The 11,749-nt window shown below is 32.0% G+C and overlaps 2 protein-coding genes across 5 annotated transcripts; both read right to left on the bottom strand.

The window, feature by feature from the left end:
- Positions 1-977: 977 nt before the first annotated feature.
- On the bottom strand, positions 978-7,448 carry LOC116847125 (glutamate--cysteine ligase catalytic subunit). 2 transcript variants are annotated; one of them, XM_032821786.1, is made up of 9 exons: positions 7,136-7,448; positions 6,295-6,404; positions 5,814-5,999; positions 5,555-5,727; positions 5,226-5,443; positions 4,714-5,082; positions 4,281-4,631; positions 4,000-4,181; positions 978-3,907 (listed from the first exon to the last, which is right to left on the bottom strand). In XM_032821786.1, exons 1-9 carry the CDS (start codon positions 7,283-7,285, stop codon positions 3,730-3,732), a joined length of 1,917 nt encoding a protein of 638 aa, XP_032677677.1. In that variant the 5' UTR covers positions 7,286-7,448; the 3' UTR covers positions 978-3,729. The 2 variants fall into 2 exon arrangements, with proteins under 2 accessions (XP_032677677.1, XP_032677678.1); XM_032821787.1 differs by lacking the exon at positions 7,136-7,448 and adding an exon at positions 6,811-7,078.
- Positions 7,449-7,979: 531 nt separating this feature from the next.
- LOC116847126 (60S acidic ribosomal protein P0-like) lies at positions 7,980-11,026 on the bottom strand. 3 transcript variants are annotated; one of them, XM_032821788.1, is made up of 5 exons: positions 10,929-11,026; positions 10,380-10,473; positions 9,896-10,306; positions 9,471-9,815; positions 7,980-8,177 (listed from the first exon to the last, which is right to left on the bottom strand). In XM_032821788.1, the coding sequence occupies exons 2-5, from the start codon at positions 10,431-10,433 to the stop codon at positions 8,040-8,042; spliced, it is 948 nt and encodes a 315-aa protein (XP_032677679.1). In that variant the 5' UTR covers positions 10,434-10,473; positions 10,929-11,026; the 3' UTR covers positions 7,980-8,039. The 3 variants fall into 3 exon arrangements, with proteins under 3 accessions (XP_032677679.1, XP_032677681.1, XP_032677682.1); XM_032821790.1 differs by having other exon boundaries at positions 9,896-10,269; XM_032821791.1 differs by having other exon boundaries at positions 9,896-10,263.
- Positions 11,027-11,749: the final 723 nt, after the last annotated feature.

The following is an 11,749-nucleotide window of genomic DNA, read 5'->3' as shown; positions in this document are numbered from 1 at the left end:
CTTATTACATGACGGTTAAATCGTTCAGATTTAATGACATAAAGACATTAAAAAAATAATAATATGAGAAATTGTATAAAAAATTATAAGAACAATTTTTACCAGGGATAGCATATGTATACCTTTAAATGGCCATTTAAACCTTTAAACTGGCCATTTAACCGTTGTACTATTCTATACGTGTACGTTATTTCTCTATTATTTTTGCTGTTTTATAAAAAATGTATAATAATTTTAAAAAGTAAAAATTGTTTTTTATGCATATTTTTTGAGCATATATGTACAATTATTGCACAATATAATTATCTTGACTCCTCTTAGAGTTTTACATGGAGTGCATGTAAAACTACTCCATTTAATAGCGTACATATGGCCTTTGATAGAATTAAATAGCCTATCTATAAAACAAAATCTGCGCGCAGTCTGCCGCCAATCTGCCGTCAAAGTCTGTCGGCAGGCTCTGTGCGCAGTCTGTCACCAATCTGTTGTCAGAGACTGATAAAATGGTTTCTGTGTGCAATCTGTTGCCACTCTGTCAACAGACACTGTTGACAGACTCTGCAAAAAATCTGCTTGTGCAGGTTTGGCTATCTGGATATTGAAACATAAAATTATTAAAATTATATGTGAGAAGCAAAGGAATTCACGGAAATTAAACATCTCATACACACATATAATATTATATAATAATTTAATATCTTATTTATTAAAAATTTTGTATATTTCATAAAATATATAAAAAATAAAGGTTTTTTCTAGTAAAGCCACTTTATTTTTTAATAACCATTCTTTATTTAATAATTTAATTAATAACAAATAAAATAGCATTTATTAAAAGCATAAAAGCATTTATTTTTCATATTAAAGCTATATAATTCTGTATAGATTGAATACTTATATTCAATATCACTTTTTATTACTGTATATTTTAAACACAATTTTTAATAAAAAAGAAGGACAAAAGTATGACAAAATAATAGGAGGTACGTAATTATTGCTTTATTTAAATAATAACAATTCAATTTAAAGTCATTTCTTTCCTATTTGTGAGAAGTATTATAAGGATATATGTATATACAATGTATTCCTTTTCCCAGGAGGAAAGTTCAAGATTTTAGGAAATGATTGTATCAAAATATCAAGCTTTCTTCCATAGACATTCTGCTACCTCTCTTATTATGGTTTATATATCTTTTTTATTTTACAATTTATTTTGTATAATTTATATTCTCCAAAGGCTAGCATGTTAGAAATATATGTCATATTTTTGTACAGTTATTTTTAATCTTAAGTACATATCTATATTTTATATATACATACATATATATATATATATATATATATATATATATGCACACACACACACACACACACATACATATATAAGTATATATATACATGTACATATTATATTTTTCTTTTTGATCACACTTGTCACATGGATTATCTAAAGATTTAGCACCTAAATATTCTGCATATAATTCCTAAATCCTTATAATTCAAACATATTAAATTGATGTATGTTGAACAAAAAATTATTGTAAAATTATAGTACCATCTAACATGATCTGGAAATACTGTGTACATATTGTATATACTGTGAAATATTGTATATACGAAAACATACTGGAAGATAACTAATAAAGATAATATACATACATCTCGGACGAGTTGCCTATGTTTGATTATTAAATAAAAATTCATGTGAATGCAATTCCTGCAAACGGCCGTCTAAATGATCTTTTTGTCAACGTGCTCACACAATTTTTGGCGCAGATTTTTAATATAAAATTTAAAAAATGAGAACTAAATTCTAGTTTTTCAACAATTTTGATACATTTTAAGAACATTTTAACTGAATAAAAAAAGTTGAAGGGAAATTATTTATTCGGACGCGAGAATTGCAAGAATTGCTTATAACATCGTGATCAAAACTAACTCGCATAAATATTGTCAACCATTAGATAAGATTGATAAAAGGGTAAGTAAAAATTGGTACAAAGATTATTGAACTTTGATCTTAATAAAGCAAATAACATTGAAACTTCTGTTAGTTTTAACTACCTATATACGCCGCGTCATCAATATACTAATAAATAAATTTATTATAATTTGTTCGATTAATTATTTTTTCAATATATTCGCAATGATTTATCAATTCGTATATTTTTTAAACGATTTGCACATAAATTTAATTCTGTGGAATGTAATTTCGTTGGCATATCTCATTGTATATATTTTTCCCTCTTATCACATACATTTACATTTGGTAAAAAGCAATGCAATATGTATAACAAATAGAATATAAAATTACAAATATAGTTCTTTCTTGCACTATTATTGTTTCTTTCACAGAAAAAGAAGTAGTATTGAAAATATATATGCAATTTAGAAATTTAGTAACTACTGCTGTATAAATTGATTATTAGTTATTAGTTAAGTATCATACTGTTGACATGGCAAATATTTGCGACAGAAAAAGAAAGGATACATAGCATAAGCTTAAGGAGATTATTCGCCAGATATGTATTTTCAGGACGCCCAATGGGCGAATTTTCAGTGGTGCATCAAGGGAATTACTTATAAATTCACTATTTACCGAATAAAATTATATTCCTATATATTTATTTTAATATCTAAATAATAAATGTTAATTTGAAATTAATTTTGATATTATCTTGCCATGTTTAATTCAATATAATGCTATTTATAACAGAAAGCTTTCCATAGAAGGAGGAAGGCGTATTAGATAGCGGCGGGACGTCGTGCATTCGGGATCTGCGTTTCTTTCTCGTTCCAGAGAGAGAAAAATATCGAAAGCGCGGTTTGCTAGGCCGGGACTCGAACCCGGATCTTTCGCTTACCGGGCGACTGCTCTAAACCGCTTTTATTTGAATATTACTTTTTACAAAATTATACTGAAATAATGGTCATCTATATTGCTTCTATCATAAAGTTATATATGCAAAATTGCGATATTCAGTACTAAATTTTTGAACGGTGCATAAAACTAAGTAGGAATGTGTGTTTTACTACAATAAATATTACGTTAAATTTTTGTGTAATTTTAAATATTTTATTTTAAATGAATAAACTCCTTAAAATTGGTTGATGTTCCCATATTGCAAAGTTTTAATTGTGTGATATTGCAATAAATATACGAGCGTTCTTAAAATTAAGATTGTTCATTAAACAAGCACTGGATTAGTTATTAAACACGTAACTGTGAAAAAATAAACTTTTGAATCATACAGATTGTTTATACACACTAATAAATTTGTTACCGCTTGATTATTTAATTTTTTATATATATGTAAACATATCTTTCAATCCGAATAATTTTGAAACAAATCGCATATTGAGTTCCATGAAATGTGATTTAGTTGTTTTATCATTATATACAGCGATATTTACTAAACTTATACATATATATTTACAATGCCATTTTTCCTCATAAAACTCGAAAATCACGGAATTTTTTTCTTTTTTCACATACATTCACATATTTGGTAGATAAAAGCAATATAACACGTATAACAAATGGAATATAAAATTACAAATATAGTTTTCTCTTGCACTATTCTCGTTTCTTTCGTATTACACGGATAAAAAACAGTAAACAACACAGAAATATACTTATCTAATCACGTAAGTTAATGCTATTAAGTATGCATAATAATGTTACAAAACGGATATTCTCCGATTTACCTGAAATGCTTAGAGTCGTCGTTAACAATTTGTTGTTGAACAGTTTTCTGCTTTCGCAACAGCAGCGGGTATGGTCTCGGTGGTTTTAGATGATACACATTGTCCGAGTAACTCTGGACACTCCACCTCGTTGGAAACGATATCTTGGATCTTTTTCAGCAGATCATAATTGATGCGCTGTGTTATTACAGCATCGTGCCTGCGTTATCACATGTGATTTTTCTTATTAGAATATGTTCTGTTTGAAGACAATAATACTGACAATTTCGAGACAGAGATATGTCCGCTTACTTGTATTCGGGATGTGAAATAACCTCTTTCCTAAGCCAAGCGGCAGTCGTTAAAACCTCCCCGGAGGCTCGTTTTTGTATTAATTTGATGTATCTTTGAATAGTGCAATGCGTATCAGCGTCCACGTCCATATTGGCGAGATAAGAATTTACTAGCGGTACAAGGCCAGGAAAACCACCATCCTAAAAAGAACAAACAAATACAGTTAAAATGTATTATTCATAAAAAAAATAAAAATTATATTTAAAAAATGTAACTTTTAAAAATAACATATTTAATACCTTTCCGTTAATGATCTCGTTGATTGTAAATTCAGTGTACTCCGTTTGAACGTCATCGGGTTTTTTAGCGTCCGAAGTGATATCACGACGGAACCAGAACTTCTCCACTTTAACCGCATCCCTTTTCTGCGCCCTAGCCATATTTTGGTCAACTTTACTGATAGGGATTAGAAGATTCAGCTTGTAGCTCAGGATAACTCTCGTCAATAGCACCGTGAAGCAAACTATCGCGGCGTTCTCGAAGTCCGTGATCTGCACTTCACATGGACGGAACTCTACGCGCCAGCCGATCGACGAGTTTGGCGGTGGCGGTTTGAAGCGCATAGTTTGCCAATTAGTAGACTGTATATTCTAAAACAATATTACAGCAATTACAATTATAGTTGACGCACGTTGATAACCGCAACAAAAAAAGTTACAATTGCGACCTCACCTCGAAATGATCCGTATCTTCTAGGTCGTTCTGATGTACTTTCTCGGAGAACAAGGAGACGCTATCTCTGATGAACAAATGAGCTATATGTTGCGCAAGCAACTTATCGATCCCGTTGTCCAAAAGTTGCTTGTATATCTCGTTATCATATGTTAAAGGGACGTCGTTATATTTTTCTCCTTGTTCACTGAGATACGAATCAATAGAGTCATACCTGGACTTACTGATTCTAAATTTATTCTCTTTCAGAGGTATCAACCCACGCTCTTCCCGCGTTCTGCAATCCACTGAAGAAGATATGATGTTCCATCGACAGTCAACGTCGCTTATGTAACCTCGATAAAACGGACTGGCCGCGGTTAGAGCCAACTGTCGAATGTTAAACAAACGTTCTGTAACGTACGTATGAAAGAATATTCTGACAGTATGTTGCTGTTATTTGAAGGGAAGAAGAAAGGAAAAAGGAGAAAGGAAGGAATTATAGTGAACATCGGCGAGCAATTAACACTAACCATGATTGGGCATAAAGGTGTCAACTGATCGTACAATGTTCTGGCTTCTTCTATATTACACGCCTGAAAAGTGAGTTGCAAACAACAGCATCCCATCCCGAAACCCATTGCATCCATGTAAATGTGATTATCTTCGGCCGCTTTAGAGGACGATCCATCATCTCCTTTGCTGATGAGGTCTTCTTTGAATAATAACGGTACATTTTCATCTCTGTAAACTAGAGAAACCTATTTTTATTATAAAATATAAGCGGAATTTGGTCAATTCAATTTAGATGAAATTAGTGCAAGAGTTTCTGCAAGAGATTGATCAAGATATTGTCACATACTAGGAATGTTTATGGCCACTTTCTCGCGACGACGTTCTCTTATATTTCTGGTCAACGTTTTGAAACGTGGATGACCGGGAAATATAGCTTCGTCAGGAAAGAACAAGCTCCTGGAAGCACCAGCACTGGGTGTCGGATGACTAGGAGGATCAGTAAAATCTGGAGCTCCTACCCTGTAATGTAAATAATGTAAATATTGAAATTTACAAAATGCCAAGATATCTCGGCGCATTATTAACATCTTCCTTTTTATAGTTACCTTGGGAAAACTGTCAGTGACATCAGAACTTCATTTGATTGAAGTAATTTCGTCGCTTCTTGCCTTCGATAGCGCATATTAGCCTCAACAACATTGAAATGAGCTAAGAGTCCTCCATATGGTTTTCCTGGAGTTCCTTCAAGCATGTACGCGCCATACTCTGGTCTCCATAGTGACTTTACATTACTGTAAATAATCAGATCTTTTCAGTTATAAATTTTTCAAAAAAAAAGTATATCATTTATATAATTAATATTTTTACCAATACACATATATGAATGTTCATGAAATGAGTCACGAGTTTAACGTTACAGTTATTCAAACTTGACTAGAGAACAAATATTTTATATATCTTTATTTAGTATCTTAATGAAATATCTAGAATTTCTATCACAATATTAGAAGAGTTATATTTAATAACTTATATTTTACATACTCTCAATGATATTATGGAAGTATTAGAATAATATATATAACTTACTCTGGATTTTCATTCTCTTTCTCATTTAAGACTTTTAATATTTCCGCACCTCTCAAACTGAGTTTCGCAGTTTTTGCTTCATCGTCAAATTTTATGAGCATGTATTCCACCTATACAAAAACAATCACATTATATTAGAGTTTGTAATATACTTACTAAATACATGAATATCGTAATGACAAAAATAATACAATAAGCTGATTAAACAAGATTCTGTTCATGAGAGAGATATCCAGGTTGAATTACATGTTTGTTTATTTTAATCAATTGCAACATTACATCTGTACAAACTTTATGCATGAATAAAAAACAAAATATGTTGAGATATATAGCAAGAAAAATGTTCAGCATAATAATGCAAAGTATTTCCAAAATTAATTTAATTAATGGAATCTCGATTATTCAATTGGCAGGAAGTTCAAAGTATAATTAATAGTTTGGAGATAAGATACGATTGCGGATGAGATATGACAAGCGGATAAGTCATCAATCACTGGCGATAATAACAGGACGTACAATTATCATACAAGAGAATCAGCATAATATATGCATAACATATGACGCGACATGACACGTTCGAAGAAAACCTTGTAAACCGTTTCTTATATAGCCTACGCCGCGTGCAATTTGCTTCCCGGTGACAGTGATAAATATTTAAATAACTATAGCAGACTATACACAGACGTAGAAAATACATCACCGACGAATCGAACGGTAAAGGTTATGGGACATGAGTTAGCGCGATTGTATACAATGTCTCGAGGGAATGATAGTGCAAATTAACTCGACTCCGATAAAGTACACTGTGACAGTAAGACCAGCAAAACAATTTGTAACGTACCTCGTCGCCCCACTTGAGAACGTCACCTTGTCGATCTCTGAGTCTCTTATACAGGTTAATAAATTGTATAACTCCATGTTTGCGCACGTGATCGGACAGCTTCTTCGTCTCTTCCCAACTCAAGGGACTTCCTTCGGAGAGCAGACCCATCCTCGGCTACGACACGTATGACAAGGTTCCTGATGCGCCTTTGAAAATTTAACACACTGAAAGAAATTTCGCGGAAAACCGATCCGGTCCGACTCGTGCCGAGTTACGCCGAGCACAGAGTCACCACTCACCAACCGCCACCTCCAACTTTCTGTGACTAGAGAGACCAACAGGACGAAGCGGTACCGTAGCGCCCCGCCCCATTTTCCTCCCTTCTCCTGAGCCGTTTGGTGGCGTCACTTCACGTAATCGTGCTAATGATGATGAGCGTTATTACATCTTCGAATACCGGAATATTAAATGCCTCTCTGCCTTTTTATCTTGTGGGCTACTCGAGATAAACAAATTATTCATTCTGACACGCTGAAAGGCATTTATCGAAACGACACATCTCCTTTACGTCCACTTATAAGATTCCGCACGTGTATTTTTCTCATAGAAAGAGAACAAATATATAATATTCTCCCCGCATCTTTTGTCTGTCTATAATTGAGATACTTGTTATGTTCCTAACTTATTCGGAACCTTCCACAATTCAACATTATATAACTTGCACTTTTATGATTCAATATTATGCAACAGTAAATATTGCTTCTTATACAATAACGTTACGACAATCATAAATATGTTCTCTAGCGTTGAGAGTTGAGAGTTTGAAACGTAGCAAACGTTGAAATCGTTTAAATACGAGAAATAATTTAAATAGAATTTTATTTCAATGTCAGAGACAAGTAATATGTACTTTCAGAGCTTTTTAATCAAATAATCCGAATCCCATATCATCGTCAGATTCTTCGGATTCTTCTTTCTTCTCTTCCTTCTCCGCGACAGGAGCATCGGTAGTTACTGTTGATGGAGCTGCTACGGCGGCGGTAGTAAACTTACTCGGATCCTGTGACCAAACAATAGTTTCATTATTCTGTTGACATAGCTCTTTAATCAGCTAATAATTTTATCATATCTAGTTCAGATAGCGTTATCATGCAATATTTCAATCAAAATCTTGACGTGTTAGTAGGTTCTATTATTTCTAGTTCTAAGGAGCTTTCTACAATATACCATTAGTTATAAGTCGCAAGTAAATTAACTAATCACAATCAATTATTTTTGAAAATAATGACTAATAGCTTATTGTAGAAGGCCCATAACACATAGATCAATATCTTCAGACATGTAATGTCTTCATGAAATACATGTGAAATATATGTGCTTTATACAAAAACAAATCAGTCTCTACAGTTTTCAGTTATAAGGCTCATAGTGGCTATAGTATATATAAATTTTGATATATTCTCTCACATCTAAATTAAGAATAAATGTCTTAACATAGGCCCACAAAAACTTGAGATATTTAACGGATAATGTTAAATTATTAATTGTTAAATTAGTTAAATTATTAATTATTACATATTATGTAAATTATTAATTTATATATATAACAGATGTTAAAAATAATCTTTAACTTTAATTAAAAAATTGTTCAGCAATTACTTTAGATCTATTATAAGATATTATATTAATTTCTTTACTTTTGCATTTCTTATTTTTACACTAAGTATTGAATATCTCAAAAACAAAGGTCTTGTAAATCTATATTTATTTTTCTCTTGGTTCAAAAGTGTAGAAATTTGACTTGCTTTTTAACCCTTTGGGGACGAGTGTCGGCATATAGCCGCCCAAGCCGTTTTACCGTTCCGGACGCGTGTCGGCATATAGCCGCCCAAATTAGTTCGTAGCTGCAAGGCTCGCGACGTCTGTCGTTCTGAGCGATAAGATACGCATAGGTATAGTAAAAGAGTCACGTTTTCATTCAAAGACATTAGGGGCCATTAGCGATGAAGTCTTATCTTCCTTATAGCCCGTCTTATCTTATAGCCCGTCGAGCGGCTCCGTCCCCAAAGGGTTAAATCATCCTGTATATATAAATCTTTCAATATATAATATTCGTGTAAACATTTAAAATTTAATGTATATACTGTATATATTAATAAATAAATAAATAAATAAATATATATATATACATATATATCAAGCTATATTTTTTGGTAACAGTCTAGCTCAAAGATTTCTCTCATTTTTAAATGTTCATAATTTTAAAAATCAAGACAAAGTTATAGAGAGAGAGAAAGAGAAAGAATCATTTCTTCTGAAAAAAATATATGTATGTGTTTATGTAAAATCATACCTTGATATACTCCTTGATAGTAGCAGCCTCTGTAAACTCAACAGCAGTAACAGCAGCAATGGCCAACAGATTCTTAAAACCATTAACAATGCTGTGTGGTGCACTAGCAACTGTGGGATAACCAATTGCCAAACAAATTGAAGCTACATTTGCAACTCCAGCCAGGAATTTCTCACAGAGATCCTCAGGTTTAATATCCAAGATCTCAGGAGCAAAAATAGTGCCAGAATCATATACTTGTTCAACAAGTAAACCATATGAGAAAGGAGAGATATTTAGCATATTCAGAAGTGTAGCTTCAGAAGCTCCCACTTTATCACCAGGTTTGAGGATATGTACATCATTCTGAAATTTTATATTACATTTTTATGTAAGAGACAATCTCAGAGGAACATAAATTTATGGATCTCTCAACAAATACTTACAATAATTTCAATAGTACCCTTGGAAATCTTTGTTGGTATACTCAGAGCTTGGAAAAACGATGTTTTCTCAGGACCAAGTCCTGTATTCTGAGCTGGAATAATCACACTCAAGGGTGCTATGGCACCAGCTCTAGCAGGTGCACGTACTTTATTCTCTAGTAATTTGTCTCTTACCTCGATCAGATCTCCCCGGGTAAAAACAAATCCAACATTACCACGGATATGAGGTAGTAGTTTTTCTAATGCAGCATTACGTTCAACATGACCACGAATAGCTTTTCTCATCATGGTGTTCTTGCCCATTAAAACTACTGCATTTCCACGCAACGACATGCGTATTTGTTGCATTTGTTTGGACCCAACATTGTCTGCTCCCACAATAAAACATTTTGGATAATCATCCAATAGTTGCTGATATTAAAGAATCATCTTAATGAACATTGCAAATAATATAATATATAAATGTAAGAAGAAAAATACTTACTACAAGCTTGGTAAAATAATTTGATTTCCATGTTGCTTTGTCCTCCCTACCCATCTTGAAGTGTATAGGGATACCTTTTGCAGGAATTTAAGGACTGAAAATAACGTGTAAACTAATAATTAAAATATGATACATTCAATATAATAAAAATTTATATTAATAATTTATTCCTACTGAATTACATTAAACATTTTCTGTACTTAAGATCTGAATATAAATGGTTCTATTTTGTCTCTTCAAATTTCCTATATTTATAACAATATATGTGGGTTTCTTATTTTAATTTATATTTATATAAATAATATAAGTCTATTTCTTTCAATTTATCTTATAATACGATTTTATATGTGGCTGATTTTTACTCATCCAAGACCACATATTTTTGTAATTTCTTAACTTTCTTTAAAAAAAACTTTCTCATTAATATTTTTCTTATATTATTTCTAACTGGATATAGTGAATATTGCATAATATTAAATTTAAAACTGAATACATTATAAATACCAAAAATATACATTAATGAAAAAAAATAGCATAAGAATTGTATACCTTGCAACGAATGTGTCAAAATGGCTGCGTAAGGGCCCTCACACATGAAATGACATAACTGCATGTGCATAGCATAAGACTGTATGGACCAATAAGCATCGAGTATTGAGCATCAAGCATCAATATGGCGGCTAAATACTCGATGCTCATTGGTCCATACAGTCTTATGATATGCCCATTCAGTTATGTTATTTCATGTGTGAGGGCCCTAAGAGGCGCTGCAACACGAATTGATTCGTATGTACTTGACCGGAAAAAAACTCCGATTGGAAAACTATTATTTTAAATCGTTTGTATTTCGTATGAAGAGTTTTGACGTGTAATTGAAAAGATTTGTGAGTCATTTTATTACTTGTAATTAATTGTTCTTTTTTGGACCATGTATTTAGCCGGAAATAATGACCGGGAATTAAACAAAGATTCGGTATGGTATCATTTGTATTTCGTATGAAGAGTTTTGACGTGTAATTGAAAAGATTTGTGAGTCATTTTATTACTTGTAATTAATTGTTCTTTTTTGGACCATGTATTTAGCCGGAAATAATGACCGGGAATTAAACAAAGATTCGGTATGGTATCATTTGTATTTCGTATGAAGAGTTTTGACGTGTAATTGAAAAGATTTGTGAGTCATTTTATTACTTGTAATTAATTGTTCTTTTTTGGACCATGTATTTAGCCGGAAATAATGACCGGGAATTAAACAAAGATTCGGTATGGTATCATTTGTATTTCGTATGAAGAATTATGAAGTATCATTAAAAAGGTTTGTGAGTCATCCAGATAATTTTAATTAAATATTAAAAAATTATATATTTGGC

This window comes from Odontomachus brunneus, unplaced genomic scaffold (assembly GCF_010583005.1).
Source record: "Odontomachus brunneus isolate Ranch 3 - 2012 unplaced genomic scaffold, Obru_v1 Obru_scaffold_074, whole genome shotgun sequence".
Taxonomy (NCBI): Eukaryota; Metazoa; Arthropoda; class Insecta; order Hymenoptera; family Formicidae; genus Odontomachus; species Odontomachus brunneus.
Note: the sequence above shows the minus strand (reverse complement) of the source record. Positions and strands in the feature narration are given on the sequence as shown.

What these genes read in the sequence shown, in the direction of transcription:
- LOC116847125 (XM_032821786.1), bottom strand. Translation starts at nt 7,285, where the DNA reads ATGGGTCTGCTCTCCGAAGGAAGTCCCTTGAGTTGGGAAGAGACGAAG. An exon ending in AAAGAGAATGAAAATCCAGA is followed by an intron (nt 6,000 to 6,294) that starts GTAAGTTATATA and finishes GATTATTTACAG; the next exon opens with TAATGTAAAGTCACTATGGA. An exon ending in AGTGGCCATAAACATTCCTA is followed by an intron (nt 5,444 to 5,554) that starts GTATGTGACAAT and finishes AGGTTTCTCTAG; the next exon opens with TTTACAGAGATGAAAATGTA.
- LOC116847126 (XM_032821788.1), bottom strand. Translation starts at nt 10,433, where the DNA reads ATGGGTAGGGAGGACAAAGCAACATGGAAATCAAATTATTTTACCAAG. An exon ending in ATTATTTTACCAAGCTTGTA is followed by an intron (nt 10,307 to 10,379) that starts GTAAGTATTTTT and finishes CTTTAATATCAG; the next exon opens with CAACTATTGGATGATTATCC. An exon ending in CTATCAAGGAGTATATCAAG is followed by an intron (nt 8,178 to 9,470) that starts GTATGATTTTAC and finishes GTTTGGTCACAG; the next exon opens with GATCCGAGTAAGTTTACTAC.